We start from the raw sequence: 13,272 nt of genomic DNA, 5'->3' as shown, positions 1-13,272 counted from the left end.
GAGTAGTGATAAATACTGTCTGGGTCATGACAGAGTAGTAAAATACTGTCTGGGTCATGACAGAGTAGTAACAAATACTGTCTGGGTCATGACTGAGTAGTAAATACTGTCTGGGTCATGACTGAGTAGTAAAGCCTGTCTGGATGCGGCAGGTAGTAAAATGCTGTCTCTGGGTGCTGGCAGGTAGTAACAAATGCTGTGTGAGTCATGACTGGTAGTAAAATACTGTCTGGGTCTGACTGAGTAGTAAAATACTGTCTGGGTCATGACAGAGTAGTAAATACTGTCTGGGTCATGACAGAGTAATGAAGCTGTCTGGGTCATGACTGAGTAGTAAAATACTGTCTGGGTCATGACTGAGTAGTAAAATACTGTCTGGGTCATGACAGAGTAGTAAAATACTGTCTGGGTCATGACAGAGTAGTAAAATACTGTCTGGGTCATGACTGAGTAGTAAAATACTGTCTGGGTCATGACAGAGTAGACTGTCTGGGTCATAGTAAAATACTGTCTGGGTCATGACTGAGGTAGTAAAATACTGTCTGGGTCATGACAGAGTAGTAAAATACTGTCTGGGTCATGACTGAGTAGTAAAATACTGTCTGGGTCATGGGTCTTAAAATACTGTCTGGAGTCATGACTGACAGAGTCTGGAACAATACCAGGTAGTAGGCTGTCAAGGTCAATACCAGAGTAGTAAAATACTGTCTGGTTCAATCATGACAGAGTAGTAAAATACTGTCTGGGTCATGACCAGAGTATTAAAATACTGTCTGGGTCAATCAGAATGTAAAATATTGTGAATAATACCAGAATAGTAAAATACTGTCTGGGTCAATACCAGAGTAGTAAAATACTGTCTGGGTCATGATTGAGTAGTAAAATACTGTCTGGGTCATGATAGAGTAGTAAAATACTGTCTGGGTCATGACTGAGTAGTAAAATACTGTCTGGGTCATGACAGAGTAGTAAAATACTGTCCGGGTCATGACAGAGTAGTAAAGTACTGTCTGGGTCAATACCAGAGTAGTAAAGTACTGTCTGGGTCAATACCAGACTAGTAAAATACTGTCTGGGTCATACCAGAATAGTAAAATACTGTCTGGGTCAATACCAGAGTAGTAAAATACTGTCTGGGTCATACCAGAATAGTAAAAAATACTGTCTGGGTCAATGCCAGGTAATGAAATACTGTCTGAGTCCTGTACCAAGATAGTAAAATACTGTCTGGGTCAATACCAGAGTAGTGAGAAATACTGTCTGGGTCAATACCAGAAGTAGTAAAAGTACTGTCTGGAGTCAATACCAAGTATTAATACTGTCAGGTCAATACCAGAGTAGTAAAATACTGTCTGGGTCAATACCAGAATAGTAAAATACTGTCTGGGTCAATACCAGAATAGTAAAATACTGTCTGGGTCAATACCAGAATATTAAAATACTGTCTGGGTCAATACCAGAATAGTAAAATACTGTCTGGGTCAATACCAGAATATTAAAATACTGTCTGGGTCAATACCAGAGTAGTGAAATACTGTCTGGGTCAATACCAGAGTAGTACATTTCTGTCTGGGTCAATACCAGAATAGTAAAAAATACTGTCTGGGTCAATACCAGAATAGTAAAATTCTGTCTGGGTCAATACCAGAATAGTAAAATACTGTCTGGGTCATGACAGAGTAGTGAAATACTGTCTGGGTCATACCAGAATAGTAAAATACTGTCTGGGTCAATACCAGAGTAGTAAAGTACTGTCTGGGTCATACCAGGAATAGTAAAATACTGTCTGGGTCAATCATGCAATGCCAGGTAGTAAAATACTGTCATGTCTGTACAATACTGTCTGGGTCAATACCAGGAATAGTAAAATACTGTCTGGAGTCATGATGAGACCACCTCTAGTATAGAATATAGACCCTGTCTGGGTCATGGTTAGAGATGATCAACCACCTCTGACAGTATAGAATAGTAAAATACTGTCTGGGTCATGGTTAGAGATGATCAACCACCTCTAACAGTATAGAATAGTACAACCCTGTCTGGGTCATGGTTAGAGATGATCAACCTCCACCGTCACCAACAGTATAGAATAGTAAAATACTGTCTGGGTCATGGTTAGAGATGATCAACCACCTCTAACAGTATAGAATAGTAAAAACATGGTTAGGATGATCAACCACCTCTAACAGTATAGAACAGTAGGGTTGGAAGAATTTCCCTTTATGGAATCAATGTTGCTGTGTTGTTACACATGTGAGCTCTGCCTAAATGCTGACCCATATTCTACCCTTTTTCCCCCTACTGGGCAGAGCCAAGAAGAGCCAAGCCCAAATGCTGACCCATATTCTACCCTTTTCCCCTACTGGGCAGAGCCAAGAAAAGCCAAACCCAAATGCTGACCCATATTCTACCCTTTTCCCCTACTGGGCAGAGCCAAGAAGGCAAACCCAAATGCTTTGACCCATATTCTACCCTTTTCCCCCTACTGGGCAGAGCCAGAAGAGCCAAGCCAAATGCTGACCCATATTCTACCCTTTTCCCCCTACTGGGCAGAGCCAAGAAGAGCCAAACCCAAATGCTGACCCATATTCTACCCTTTTCCCCTACTGGGCAGAGCCAAGAAAAGCCAAACCAAATGCTGACCCATATTCTACCCTTTTCCCCCTACTGGGCAGAGCCAGAAGAGCAAACCCAAATGCTGACCCATATTCTACCCTTTTCCCCCTACTGGGCAGAGCAGCCAAGCCAAATGCTGACCCATATTCTACCCTTTTCCCCTAGAGAGCCAAGAAAAGCCAAACCCAAATGCTGACCCATATTCTACACCCTTTTCCCCTACTGGGCAGAGCCAAGAAAAGCCAAACCCAAATGCTGACCCATATTCTACCCTTTTCCCCTACTGGGCAGAGCCAGAAAAGCCAAACCCAAATGCTGACCCATATTCTACCCTTTTCCCCCTACTGGGCAGAGCCAAGAAAAGCCAAACCCAAATGCTGACCCATATTCTACCCTTTTCCCCTACTGGGCAGGCAAGAAAAGCCAAACCAAATGCTGACCCATATTCTACCCTTTTCCCCCTACTGGGCAGAGCAGAGAAGCCAAACCCAAATACTGACCCATATTCTACCCTTTTCCCCCTACTGGGCAGAGCCAAGAAAAGCCAAACCCAAATGCTGACCCATATTCACACCCTTTTTCCCCTACTCAAATGCTGACCCATATTCTACCCTTTTCCCCTACTGGGCAGAGCCAAGAAAAGCCAAACCCAAATGCTGACCCATATTCTACCCTTTTCCCCCTACTGGGCAGAGCAGAAAAGCCAAACCAAATGTTGCCAAGCCAGAAAGCCAAACCCAATGCTGACCCCATATTCTACCCTTTTCCCCTACTGGGCAGAGCCAGAAAAGCCAAACCCAAATGCTGACCCATATTCTACCCTTTTCCCCTACTGGGCAGGCCAAGAAAAGCCAAACCCAAATGCTGACCCATATTCTACCCTTTTTCCCCCTACTGGGCAGAGCAGAAAAGAAGCCAAACCCAAATGCTGACCCATATTCTACCCTTTTCCCTACTGGGCAGAGCCAAGAAAAGCCAAACCCAAATGCTGACCCATATTCTACCCTTTTCCCCCTACTGGGCAGAGCCAAGAAAAGCCAAACCCAAATGTGCTGGAAAGAACCAAATGTGCTGGAAAGAACCATGTAAAATAAACAGACCATTCAGTATAGTTCGGGTCGGCACCATAATGTGAAAAGGAGTCCACTGTGGTCCATCCAGCTCTTGATGTTGTCCTGGACCATGTTGTCCTGGACCAATCGTGGTGCAGCTCTTGATGTTGTCCTGGACCATGTTGTCCTGGACCAATCGTGGTGCAGCTCTTGATGTTCTCCTGGACCAATCGTGGTCCAGCTCTTGATGTTGTCCTGGACCATGTTGTCCTGGACCCAATAAGGTGAATCCCAGCTCTTGATGTTGTCCTGGACCAATCGTGGTCCAGCTCTTGATGTTGTCCTGGACCAATCGTGGTGCAGCTCTTGATGTTGTCCTGGACCAATCGTGGTGCAGCTCTTGATGTTGGCCTGGACCAATCGTGGTCCAGCTCTTGATGTTGGCCTGGACCAATCGTGTTCCAGCTCTTGATGTTGTACTGGACCAATCGTGGTTGTCCTGGACCAGTCGTGTTCAGCTCTACTGGATAGGCCGGGTTGTCCTGGACCAATCGTGGTCCAGCTCTTTGATGTTGTCCTGGACCAATCGTGGTCCAGCTCTTGATGTTGTCCTGGACCAATCGTGGTTGTCCTGGACCAATCGTCAGTCCAGCTCTCTACTGGACCAATAGGTTTGTCCTGGACCAATCGTGGTCCAGCTCTTGATGTTGTCCTGGACCAATCGTGGTCCAGCTCTTGATGTTGTCCTGGACCAATCGTGGTCCAGCTCTTGACGTTGTACTGGACCAATCGTGGTTGTCCTGGACCAATCGTGGTCCAGCTCTTGATGTTGTCCTGGACCAATCGTGGTCCAGCTCTTGATGTTGTCCTGGACCAATCGTGGTTGTCCTGGACCAATCGTGGTCCAGCTCTTGACGTTGTACTGGACCAATCGTGGTTGTCCTGGACCAATCGTGGTCCAGCTCTTGATGTTGTCCTGGACCAATCGTGGTCCAGCTCTTGATGTTGTCCTGGACCAATCGTGGTCCAGCTCTTGACGTTGTCCTGCTGCTCTCTCCTGTAGAACACCTAGGCCAGAACATCTCCAAGTCCCACCAGGAGACGTGTCAGTACCTGAGGGAGGAGCTACAGAGCATGACCTGGCAGGCCTTCCTCCAGGAGGAGATAGAGACCTACCAGACGAAGGTAACAATACACACTGCTAGAACACTACCTAGGACACTACTTTTGTTCTCTTCCCCTCATAGTCCTTTGTCACCCCTCTTCCTTCTCCTTTCTCTCCTCTCTCTCTCTCTCTCTCTCTCTCTCTCTCTCTCTCTCTCTCTCTCTCTCTCTCTCTCTCTCTGTCTCTCTCTCTGTCTCACTCTCTCTCTCTCTCTCTGTCTCACTCTCTCTCTCTCTCTCTCTCTCTCTCTCTCTCTCTCTCTGTCTCTCTCTCTCTCTTTGTCTCTCTCTCTCGCTCTCTCTCTCTCTGTCTGTCTCTCTCTCTCCGTCTCTCTCTCTCTGATACTAGCATCTACAATTATGCCTCTTTTAACATTGTTGTTGTTGTTTATGTCAGCCGGAGGAGGTGATGTGGCAGCTGTGTGCCATCAAGATAACGGAGGCCATCCAGTACGTGGTGGAGTTCGCCAAACGCATCGACGGCTTCATGGAGCTCTGTCAGAACGACCAGATAGTGTTGCTCAAAGCAGGTAGACAAGATGATGGAACGTCTCATAATGACATCACAATGATCAACCCCCAATCTATTTATGGTCTACTTATATAAGAAAGTTATGTTGTCTCTCTGACCTGTAGTGATGGTTGTGTTGTCTCTCTGACCTGTAGTGATGGTTGTGTTGTTGTTGTTGTCTCTCTGACCTGTAGTGATGGTTGTGTTGTTGTTGTCTCTCTGACCTGTAGTGATGGTTGTGTTGTTGTTGTCTCTCTGACCTGTAGTGATGGTTGTGTTGTTGTCTCTCTGACCTGTAGTGATGGTTGTGTTGTCTCTCTGACCTGTAGTGATGGTTGTGTTGTCTCTCTGACCTGTAGTGATGGTTGTGTTGTCTCTCTGACCTGTAGTGATGGTTGTGTTGTTGTTGTCTCTCTGACCTGTAGTGATGGTTGTGTTGTTGTTGTCTCTCTGACCTGTAGTGATGGTTGTGTTGTTGTCTCTCTGACCTGTAGTGATGGTTGTGTTGTCTCTCTGACCTGTAGTGATGGTTGTGTTGTTGTTGTCTCTCTGACCTGTAGTGATGGTTGCGTTGTTGTCTCTCTGACCTGTAGTGATGGTTGTGTTGTTGTCGTCTCTCTGTAGTGATGGTTGTGTTGTCTCTCTGACCTATAGTGATGGTTGTGTTGTCTCTCTGACCTGTAGTGATGGTTGTGTTGTCTCTCTGACCTGTAGTGATGGTTGTGTTGTCTCTCTGACCTGTAGTGATGGTTGTGTTGTTGTCTCTCTGACCTGTAGTGATGGTTGTGTTGTCTCTCTGACCTGTAGTGATGGTTGTGTTGTTGTTGTCTCTCTGACCTGTAGTGATGGTTGTGTTGTTGGCTGTGTTGTTGTTGTCTCTCTGACCTGTAGTGATGGTTGTGTTGTTGTCTCTCTGACCTGTAGTGATGGTTGTGTTGTCTCTCTGACCTGTAGTGATGGTTGTGTTGTTGTCTCTCTGACCTGTAGTGATGGTTGTGTTGTCTCTCTGACCTGTAGTGATGGTTGTGTTGTCTCTCTGACCTGTAGTGATGGCTGTGTTGTTGTCTCTCTGACCTGTAGTGATGGTTGTGTTGTCTCTCTGACCTGTAGTGATGGTTGTGTTGTTGTCTCTCTGACCTGTAGTGATGGCTGTGTTGTTGTTGTCTCTCTGACCTGTAGTGATGGTTGTGTTGTCTCTCTGACCTGTAGTGATGGTTGTGTTGTCTCTCTGACCTGTAGTGATGGTTGTGTTGTTGTTGTCTCTCTGACCTGTAGTGATGGTTGTGTTGTTGTTGTCTCTCTGACCTGTAGTGATGGTTGTGTTGTTGTTGTCTCTCTGACCTGTAGTGATGGTTATGGTGTTGTCTCTCTGACCTGTAGTGATGGTTGTGTTGTTGTCTCTCTGACCTGTAGTGATGGTTGTGTTGTCTCTCTGACCTGTAGTGATGGCTGTGTTGTTGTTGTCTCTCTGACCTGTAGTGATGGTTGTGTTGTCTCTCTGACCTGTAGTGATGGTTGTGTTGTCTCTCTGACCTGTAGTGATGGCTGTGTTGTTGTTGTCTCTCTATAGTGATGGTTGTGTTGTTGTTGTCGTCTCTCTGTAGTGATGGTTGTGTTGTCTCTCTGACCTGTAGTGATGGTTGTGTTGTCTCTCTATAGTGATGGTTGTGTTGTTGTCTCTCTCTCTGTAGTGATGGTTGTGTTGTCTCTCTGACCTGTAGTGATGGTTGTGTTGTCTCTCTGACCTGTAGTGATGGTTGTGTTGTTGTCGTCTCTCTGACCTGTAGTGATGGTTGTGTTGTCTCTCTGACCTGTAGTGATGGTTGTGTTGTCTCTCTGACCTGTAGTGATGGTTGTGTTGTTGTTGTCTCTCTGACCTGTAGTGATGGTTGTGTTGTTGTTGTCTCTCTGACCTGTAGTGATGGTTGTGTTGTTGTTGTCTCTCTGTAGTGATGGTTGTGTTGTTGTTGTCTCTCTGACCTGTAGTGATGGTTGTGTTGTCTCTCTGACCTGTAGTGATGGTTGTGTTGTTGTCGTCTCTGACCTGTAGTGATGGTTGTGTTGTTGTTGTCTCTCTGACCTGTAGTGATGGTTGTGTTGTCTCTCTGACCTGTAGTGATGGTTGTGTTGACCTGTGTTGTGTGTTGTCTCTCTGACCTGTAGTGATGGTTGTGTTGTCTCTCTGACCTGTAGTGATGGTTGTGTTGTTGTTGTCTCTCTGACCTGTAGTGATGGCTGTGTTGTTGTTGTCTCTCTGACCTGTAGTGATGGTTGTTGTTGTCTCTCTGACCTGTAGTGATGGTTGTGTTGTCTCTCTGACCTGTAGTGATGGTTGTTTTGTTGTTGTCTCTCTGACCTGTAGTGATGGTTGTGTTGTCTCTCCTGACCTGTAGTGATGGTTGTTGTTGTCTCTCTGACCTGTAGTGATGGTTGTTGTTGTCTCTCTGACCTGTAGTGATGGTTGTGTTGTCTCTCTGACCTGTAGTGATGGTTGTGTTGTCTCTCTGACCTGTAGTGATGGTTGTGTTGTCTCTCTGACCTGTAGTGATGGTTGTGTTGTCTCCCTGACCTGTAGTGATGGTTGTGTTGTCTCTTGACCTGTAGTGATGTTGTTGTCTCTCTGACCTGTAGTGATTGTTGTAGTGATGGTTGTGTTGTCTCTCTGACCTGTAGTGATGGTTGTGTTGTTGTCTCTGACCTGTAGTGATGGTTGTGTTGTGTTGTCTCTCTGACCTGTAGTGATGGTTGTGTTGTCTCTCTGACCTGTAGTGATGGTTGTGTTGTCTCTCTGACCTGTAGTGATGGTTGTGTTGTCTCTCTGACCTGTAGTGATGGTTGTGTTGTCTCTCTGACCTGTAGTGATGGTTGTGTTGTTGTCGTCTCTCTGACCTGTAGTGATGGTTGTGTTGTTGTCGTCTCTCTGACCTGTAGTGATGGTTGTGTTGTGTCTCTCTGACCTGTAGTGATGGTCTCTCTGACCTGTGTTGTTGTTGTCTCTCTGACCTGTAGTGATGGTTGTGTTGTTGTCGTCTCTCTGTAGTGATGGTTGTGTTGTTGTCGTCTCTCTGACCTGTAGTGATGGTTGTGTTGTCTCTCTGACCTGTAGTGATGGTTGTGTTGTTGTTGTCGTCTCTCTGTAGTGATGGTTGTGTTGTTGTCGTCTCTCTGTAGTGATGGTTGTGTTGTTGTTGTCTCTCTGACCTGTAGTGATGGTTGTGTTGTCTCTCTGACCTGTAGTGATGGTTGTGTTGTTGTTGTCGTCTCTCTGTAGTGACGGTTGTGTTGTTGTTGTCGTCTCTCTGTAGTGACGGTTGTGTTGTTGTTGTCGTCTCTCTGTAGTGATGGTTGTGTTGTTGTCGTCTCTCTGACCTGTAGTGATGGTTGTGTTGTCTCTCTGACCTGTAGTGATGGTTGTGTTGTCTCTCTGACCTGTAGTGATGGTTGTGTTGTTGTCGTCTCTCTGTAGTGATGTGGTTGCGTCGCTGCGTCTCTCCTCAGGGTCTCTTGAGGTGGTGTTCATCAGGAGTGTTCTTTGACTCTCAGAACAGCACCGTCTAAAGGGAAGTACGCTGGGACCGACGTCTTCTGCTGCTAGTGAGTCAGAATACAACCCAGCGAATCACGTTCATCCCTTTCAAAGCATTAGGTACGTCAGAAATACAACCCAGCGAATCACGTTCATCCCCTTCAAAGCGTTAGGTACGTCAGAATACAACCCAGCGGTAATCACGCTCATCCTTTCAAAGCATTAGGTACATCAGAATAACCCAGCGAATCACGCCATCCCCTTCAATCTGTGGTTTGAGGTTCAGACGTTCAGAACCATCGATTTAATAGGAGAGGAAGTTGTTTGTTTAGTATTAGGGACTGTTTTGGACCACCTCTGACTGAATGGCTGGGCCACTAGGATATGGACTGACTGAATGGCTGGGCCACTAGGATATGGACTGACTGAATGGCTGGGCCACTAGGATATGGACTGACTGACTGAATGGCTGGGCCACTAGGATATGGACTGACTGAATGGCTGGGCCACTAGGATATGGACTGACTGACTGAATGGCTGGGCCACTAGGATATGGACTGACTGAATGGCTGGGCCACTAGGATATGGACTGACTGACTGAATGGCTGGGCCACTAGGATATGGACTGAGACTGAATGGCTGGGCCACGAGGATATGGACTGACTGAATGGCTGGGCCTCTAGATATGGACTGGACTGACTGAATGGCTGGGCCACTAGGATATGGACTGACTGAATGAAGGGCCACTGGGATATGGACTGACTGACTGAATGGCTGGGCCACTAGGATATGGACTGACTGGACTGAATGGCTGGGCCATGGGATATGGACTGACTGACTGAATGGCTGGGCCACTGGGATATGGACTGACTGACTGAATGGCTGGGCCACTAGGATCATTTGACTGACTGAATGGCTGGGCCACAGGGATATGGACTGACTGACCTGAATGGCTGGGCCACTAGATATGGACTGACTGAATGGCTGGGCCACTAGGATATGGACTGGACTGACTGAATGGCTGGGCCACTAGGATATGGACAGCGCTGAATGGCTGGGCCACTGGGATATGGACTGACTGACTGAATGGCTGGGCCACTGGGATATGGACTGACTGACTGAATGGCTGGGCCACTGGGATATGGACTGACTGACTGAATGGCTGGGCCACTGGGATATGGACTGACTGACTGAATGGCTGGGCCACTAGGATATGGACTGACTGACTGAATGGCTGGGCCACTGGGATATGGACTGACTGACTGAATGGCTGGGCTACTGGGATATGGACTGACTGAATGGCTGGGCCACTGGGATATGGACTGACTGAATGGCTGGGACACTAGGATATGGACTGACTGACTGAATGGCTGGGACACTAGGATATGGACTGACTGAATGGCTGGGACACTAGGATACGGACTGGACTGACTGAACTCCAAAGCGATGCATGTCAGGTGACGTCTGTTCCGATCTTGATGTCCTGCTCTGTGTCCTGTGTTGTTGTGATATTTTATACATAACTACTCCTGTCTCTCTCTGTGTGTGTGTGTGTGTGTGTGTGTGTGTGTGTGTGTGTGTGTGTGTGTGTGTGTGTGTGTGTGTGTGTGTGTGTGTGTGTGTGTGTGTGTGTGTGTGTGTGTGTGTGTGTGTGTGTGTGTGTGTGTGTGTGTGTGTGTGTGTGTGTGTGTGTGTGTGTGTGTGTGTGTGTGTGTGACAGGTTGTGACGATCTGATTCGCTTAGTCTTTGAGTTTGGGAAGAGCATGTCTGTCATCCATCTCTCTGAGGAGGAGATCGCTCTCTTCTCAGCGTACGTCCTGATGTCTGCGGGTAGGCACGATGCTGTCACGTTCACGACGCAACGTTGCGAGCACATATCTTCTACAATCACATAACACTCACACACACACACACACATCACTACACATCACACACACACACACACACACAGCTATTCCCTTGTGGCAGTCGAGCATCTCTGGGTGTTATTGTTTATACAGCGTTGCATCGTTTAACTAACGATTGCAGTCGAAACATCTCTGGAATTGTTGGTATTTATACACAGCGTTGCATCGTTTAACTTCTTGATTGCGATCGAGCTTCTCTGGGTGTTATTATTTATACAGCGTTGCATAGTTTAACTAACGGTGCAGTCAGGAAGCATCTCTGGGTGTTATTATTTATACGACTCTGTATACGTTTAACTAGCGGTTGATCCGAGAGCATCTCTGGGTGTTATTATTTATAGCGTTGCATCGTTTAACTAGCGGTGCAGTCCAAACACTATCTGGGTGTTATTAATACCTGCGTTGAGCATATCTTCTACAATCACATAACACACACAAACACACACACACAACTATTCCCCCTTGTGGCAGTCCGAAAGCATCTCTGGGTGTTATTATTTATACAGCGTTGAGCATATCTTCTACAATCCATAACACACACACACACAGCTATTCACCCCACACACAGTCCAGAGCATTTCTGGGTGTTAGTATTTACACACACACACACACACACAGCTATTCCCCCGGTGACAGTCCGAAGCATCTCTGGGTGTTATTATTTATACACAACGTTGCATCGTTTAACTAATGGTGCAGTCCGAAGCATCTCTGGGTGTTATTATTTATACAACGTTGTATCGTTTAACTAACGGTGCAGTCCGAGAGCATCTCTGGGTGTTATTATTTATACAACGTTGTATCGTTTAACTAACGGTGCAGTCCGAGCATCTCTGGGTGTTGTATTTATACGAGCGTTGTATCGTTTAACTAACGGTGCAGTTCGAGAGCATCTCTGGGTGTTATTATTTATACAACGTTGCATCGTTTAACTAACGGTGCAGTCCGAGAGCATCTCCTGGGTGTTATTATTTATACAACGATTGAGAGCACATATCTTCTACAATCACATAACACACACAAACACACACACACAGCTATTCCCCTTATGGCAGTCAGAAAGCATCTCTGGGTGTTATTATTTATACAACGTTGAGAGCACATATCTTCTACAATCACATAACACACACACACACACACACACACACAGCTATTCCCCCTTGAAGCAGTCCAAAGAGAGCATCTCTGGGTGTTATTATTTATACAACGTTGTATCGTTTAACGGTGCGTGTAGATCGGACGTGGCTTCAGGAGAAGGTGAAGGTAGAGAAGCTGCAACAGAAGATCCAGCTGGCTCTCCAACATGTCCTTCAGCAGAGCGGCAGAGAGGATGTGGTTCTCACTAAGGTATAACACACTAACACACACGTACATACAATATATGCAATTGCTGTACACCAGGATTGGGGTCAATTTCCTTTTCAATTCAGTCCATTCAGAAAGTAAAACAAATTCCAATTCTACATTTTCCAAATTGAAGAGAATTGGAAATTCCCTTTGTGAATTGAAATGAAATTCAGCCCAACTCCCTGTTTACACTGTACTGCTACACAAAGCGCAGCAGGGAATTAATTCTTGCTTGTATGACTGTGTTCATGCATTGTCTAAATGGTAGTGCTCTTGGTATACTCTACTTGATGACATCTCGTTTTGAACTGAACAGGCCTTGGGATTTCACAGCAGGATTTCAGTTCCATCACCAACAGAACCATCAGTCCTAATGACACGCACACTGTCCTGGTCTCAGGGAAATGTGAAAGTCCTGTCTGTCAGAATGTGACCCGGCAGTCCTGAATCTCAATAACCTCACTCTGTCTCTCTCTCTCTCTCTGTCTCTCTCTCTCTCTCTCTCTCTCTCTCTCTCTCTCTCTCTCTCTCTCTCTCTCTCTCTCTCTCTCTCTGTCTCTCTCTCTCTCTCTCTCTCTCTCTCTCTCTCTCTCTCTCTCTCTCTCTCTCTCTCTCTCTCTCTCTGCTCTGTCTCTCTCTCTCTCTCTCTCTCTCTCTCTCTCTCTCTCTCTCTCTCTCTCTCTCTCTCTCTCGTCTCTCTCTCTCTCTGTCTCTCTCTCTCTCTCTCTCTCTCTCTCTCTCTGTCTCTCTCTCTCTCTGTCTCTCTCTCTCTCTCTCTCTCTCTCTCTCTCTCTCTCTCTCTCTCTCTCTCTCTCTCTCTCTCTGTCTCTCTCTCTCTCTCTCTCTCTCTCTCTCTCTCTCTCTCTCTCTCTCTCTCTCTCTCTCTCTCTCTCTCTGTCTCTCTCTGTCTCTCTCTCTCTCTCTTAAATAATCATCCATTCTGGTTCTAGAACCTCAGTTTTAAATAAATCATCATTCTGGTTTCTGGAATGTCAGTTTTAAATAAATCATCCATTCTGGTTCTGGAACGTCAAAGTTTTAAACAAATCATCCATTCTGGTTCTGGAATGTCAGTTTTAAATAAATCATCCATTCTGGTTCTGGAATGTCAGAGTTTTAAACAGATCAGCCATTCTGGTTCTGGAATG

At 46.1% G+C, this 13,272-nt stretch overlaps 1 protein-coding gene and 1 long non-coding RNA gene across 2 annotated transcripts; both read left to right on the top strand.

Annotated features, from left to right (window-relative positions):
• The first annotated feature begins 4,437 nt into the window (after nucleotides 1–4,437).
• Nucleotides 4,438–8,879, top strand: LOC124030066 (nuclear receptor ROR-alpha A-like). The gene is made up of 3 exons (XM_046341572.1): nucleotides 4,438–4,853; nucleotides 5,230–5,362; nucleotides 8,842–8,879. Exons 1-3 carry the CDS (start codon nucleotides 4,671–4,673, stop codon nucleotides 8,877–8,879), a joined length of 354 nt encoding a protein of 117 aa, XP_046197528.1. The 5' UTR covers nucleotides 4,438–4,670.
• A 149-nt stretch (nucleotides 8,880–9,028) lies between these two features.
• On the top strand, nucleotides 9,029–12,108 carry LOC124030067. The gene is made up of 3 exons (XR_006837895.1): nucleotides 9,029–9,042; nucleotides 10,590–10,700; nucleotides 12,012–12,108. It is a non-coding gene; the product is annotated as an uncharacterized LOC124030067 (long non-coding RNA).
• Nucleotides 12,109–13,272: the final 1,164 nt, after the last annotated feature.

Source organism: Oncorhynchus gorbuscha, unplaced genomic scaffold, assembly GCF_021184085.1.
Source record: "Oncorhynchus gorbuscha isolate QuinsamMale2020 ecotype Even-year unplaced genomic scaffold, OgorEven_v1.0 Un_scaffold_9125, whole genome shotgun sequence".
Lineage (NCBI taxonomy): Eukaryota > Metazoa > Chordata > Actinopteri > Salmoniformes > Salmonidae > Oncorhynchus > Oncorhynchus gorbuscha.
Note: the sequence above shows the minus strand (reverse complement) of the source record. Positions and strands in the feature narration are given on the sequence as shown.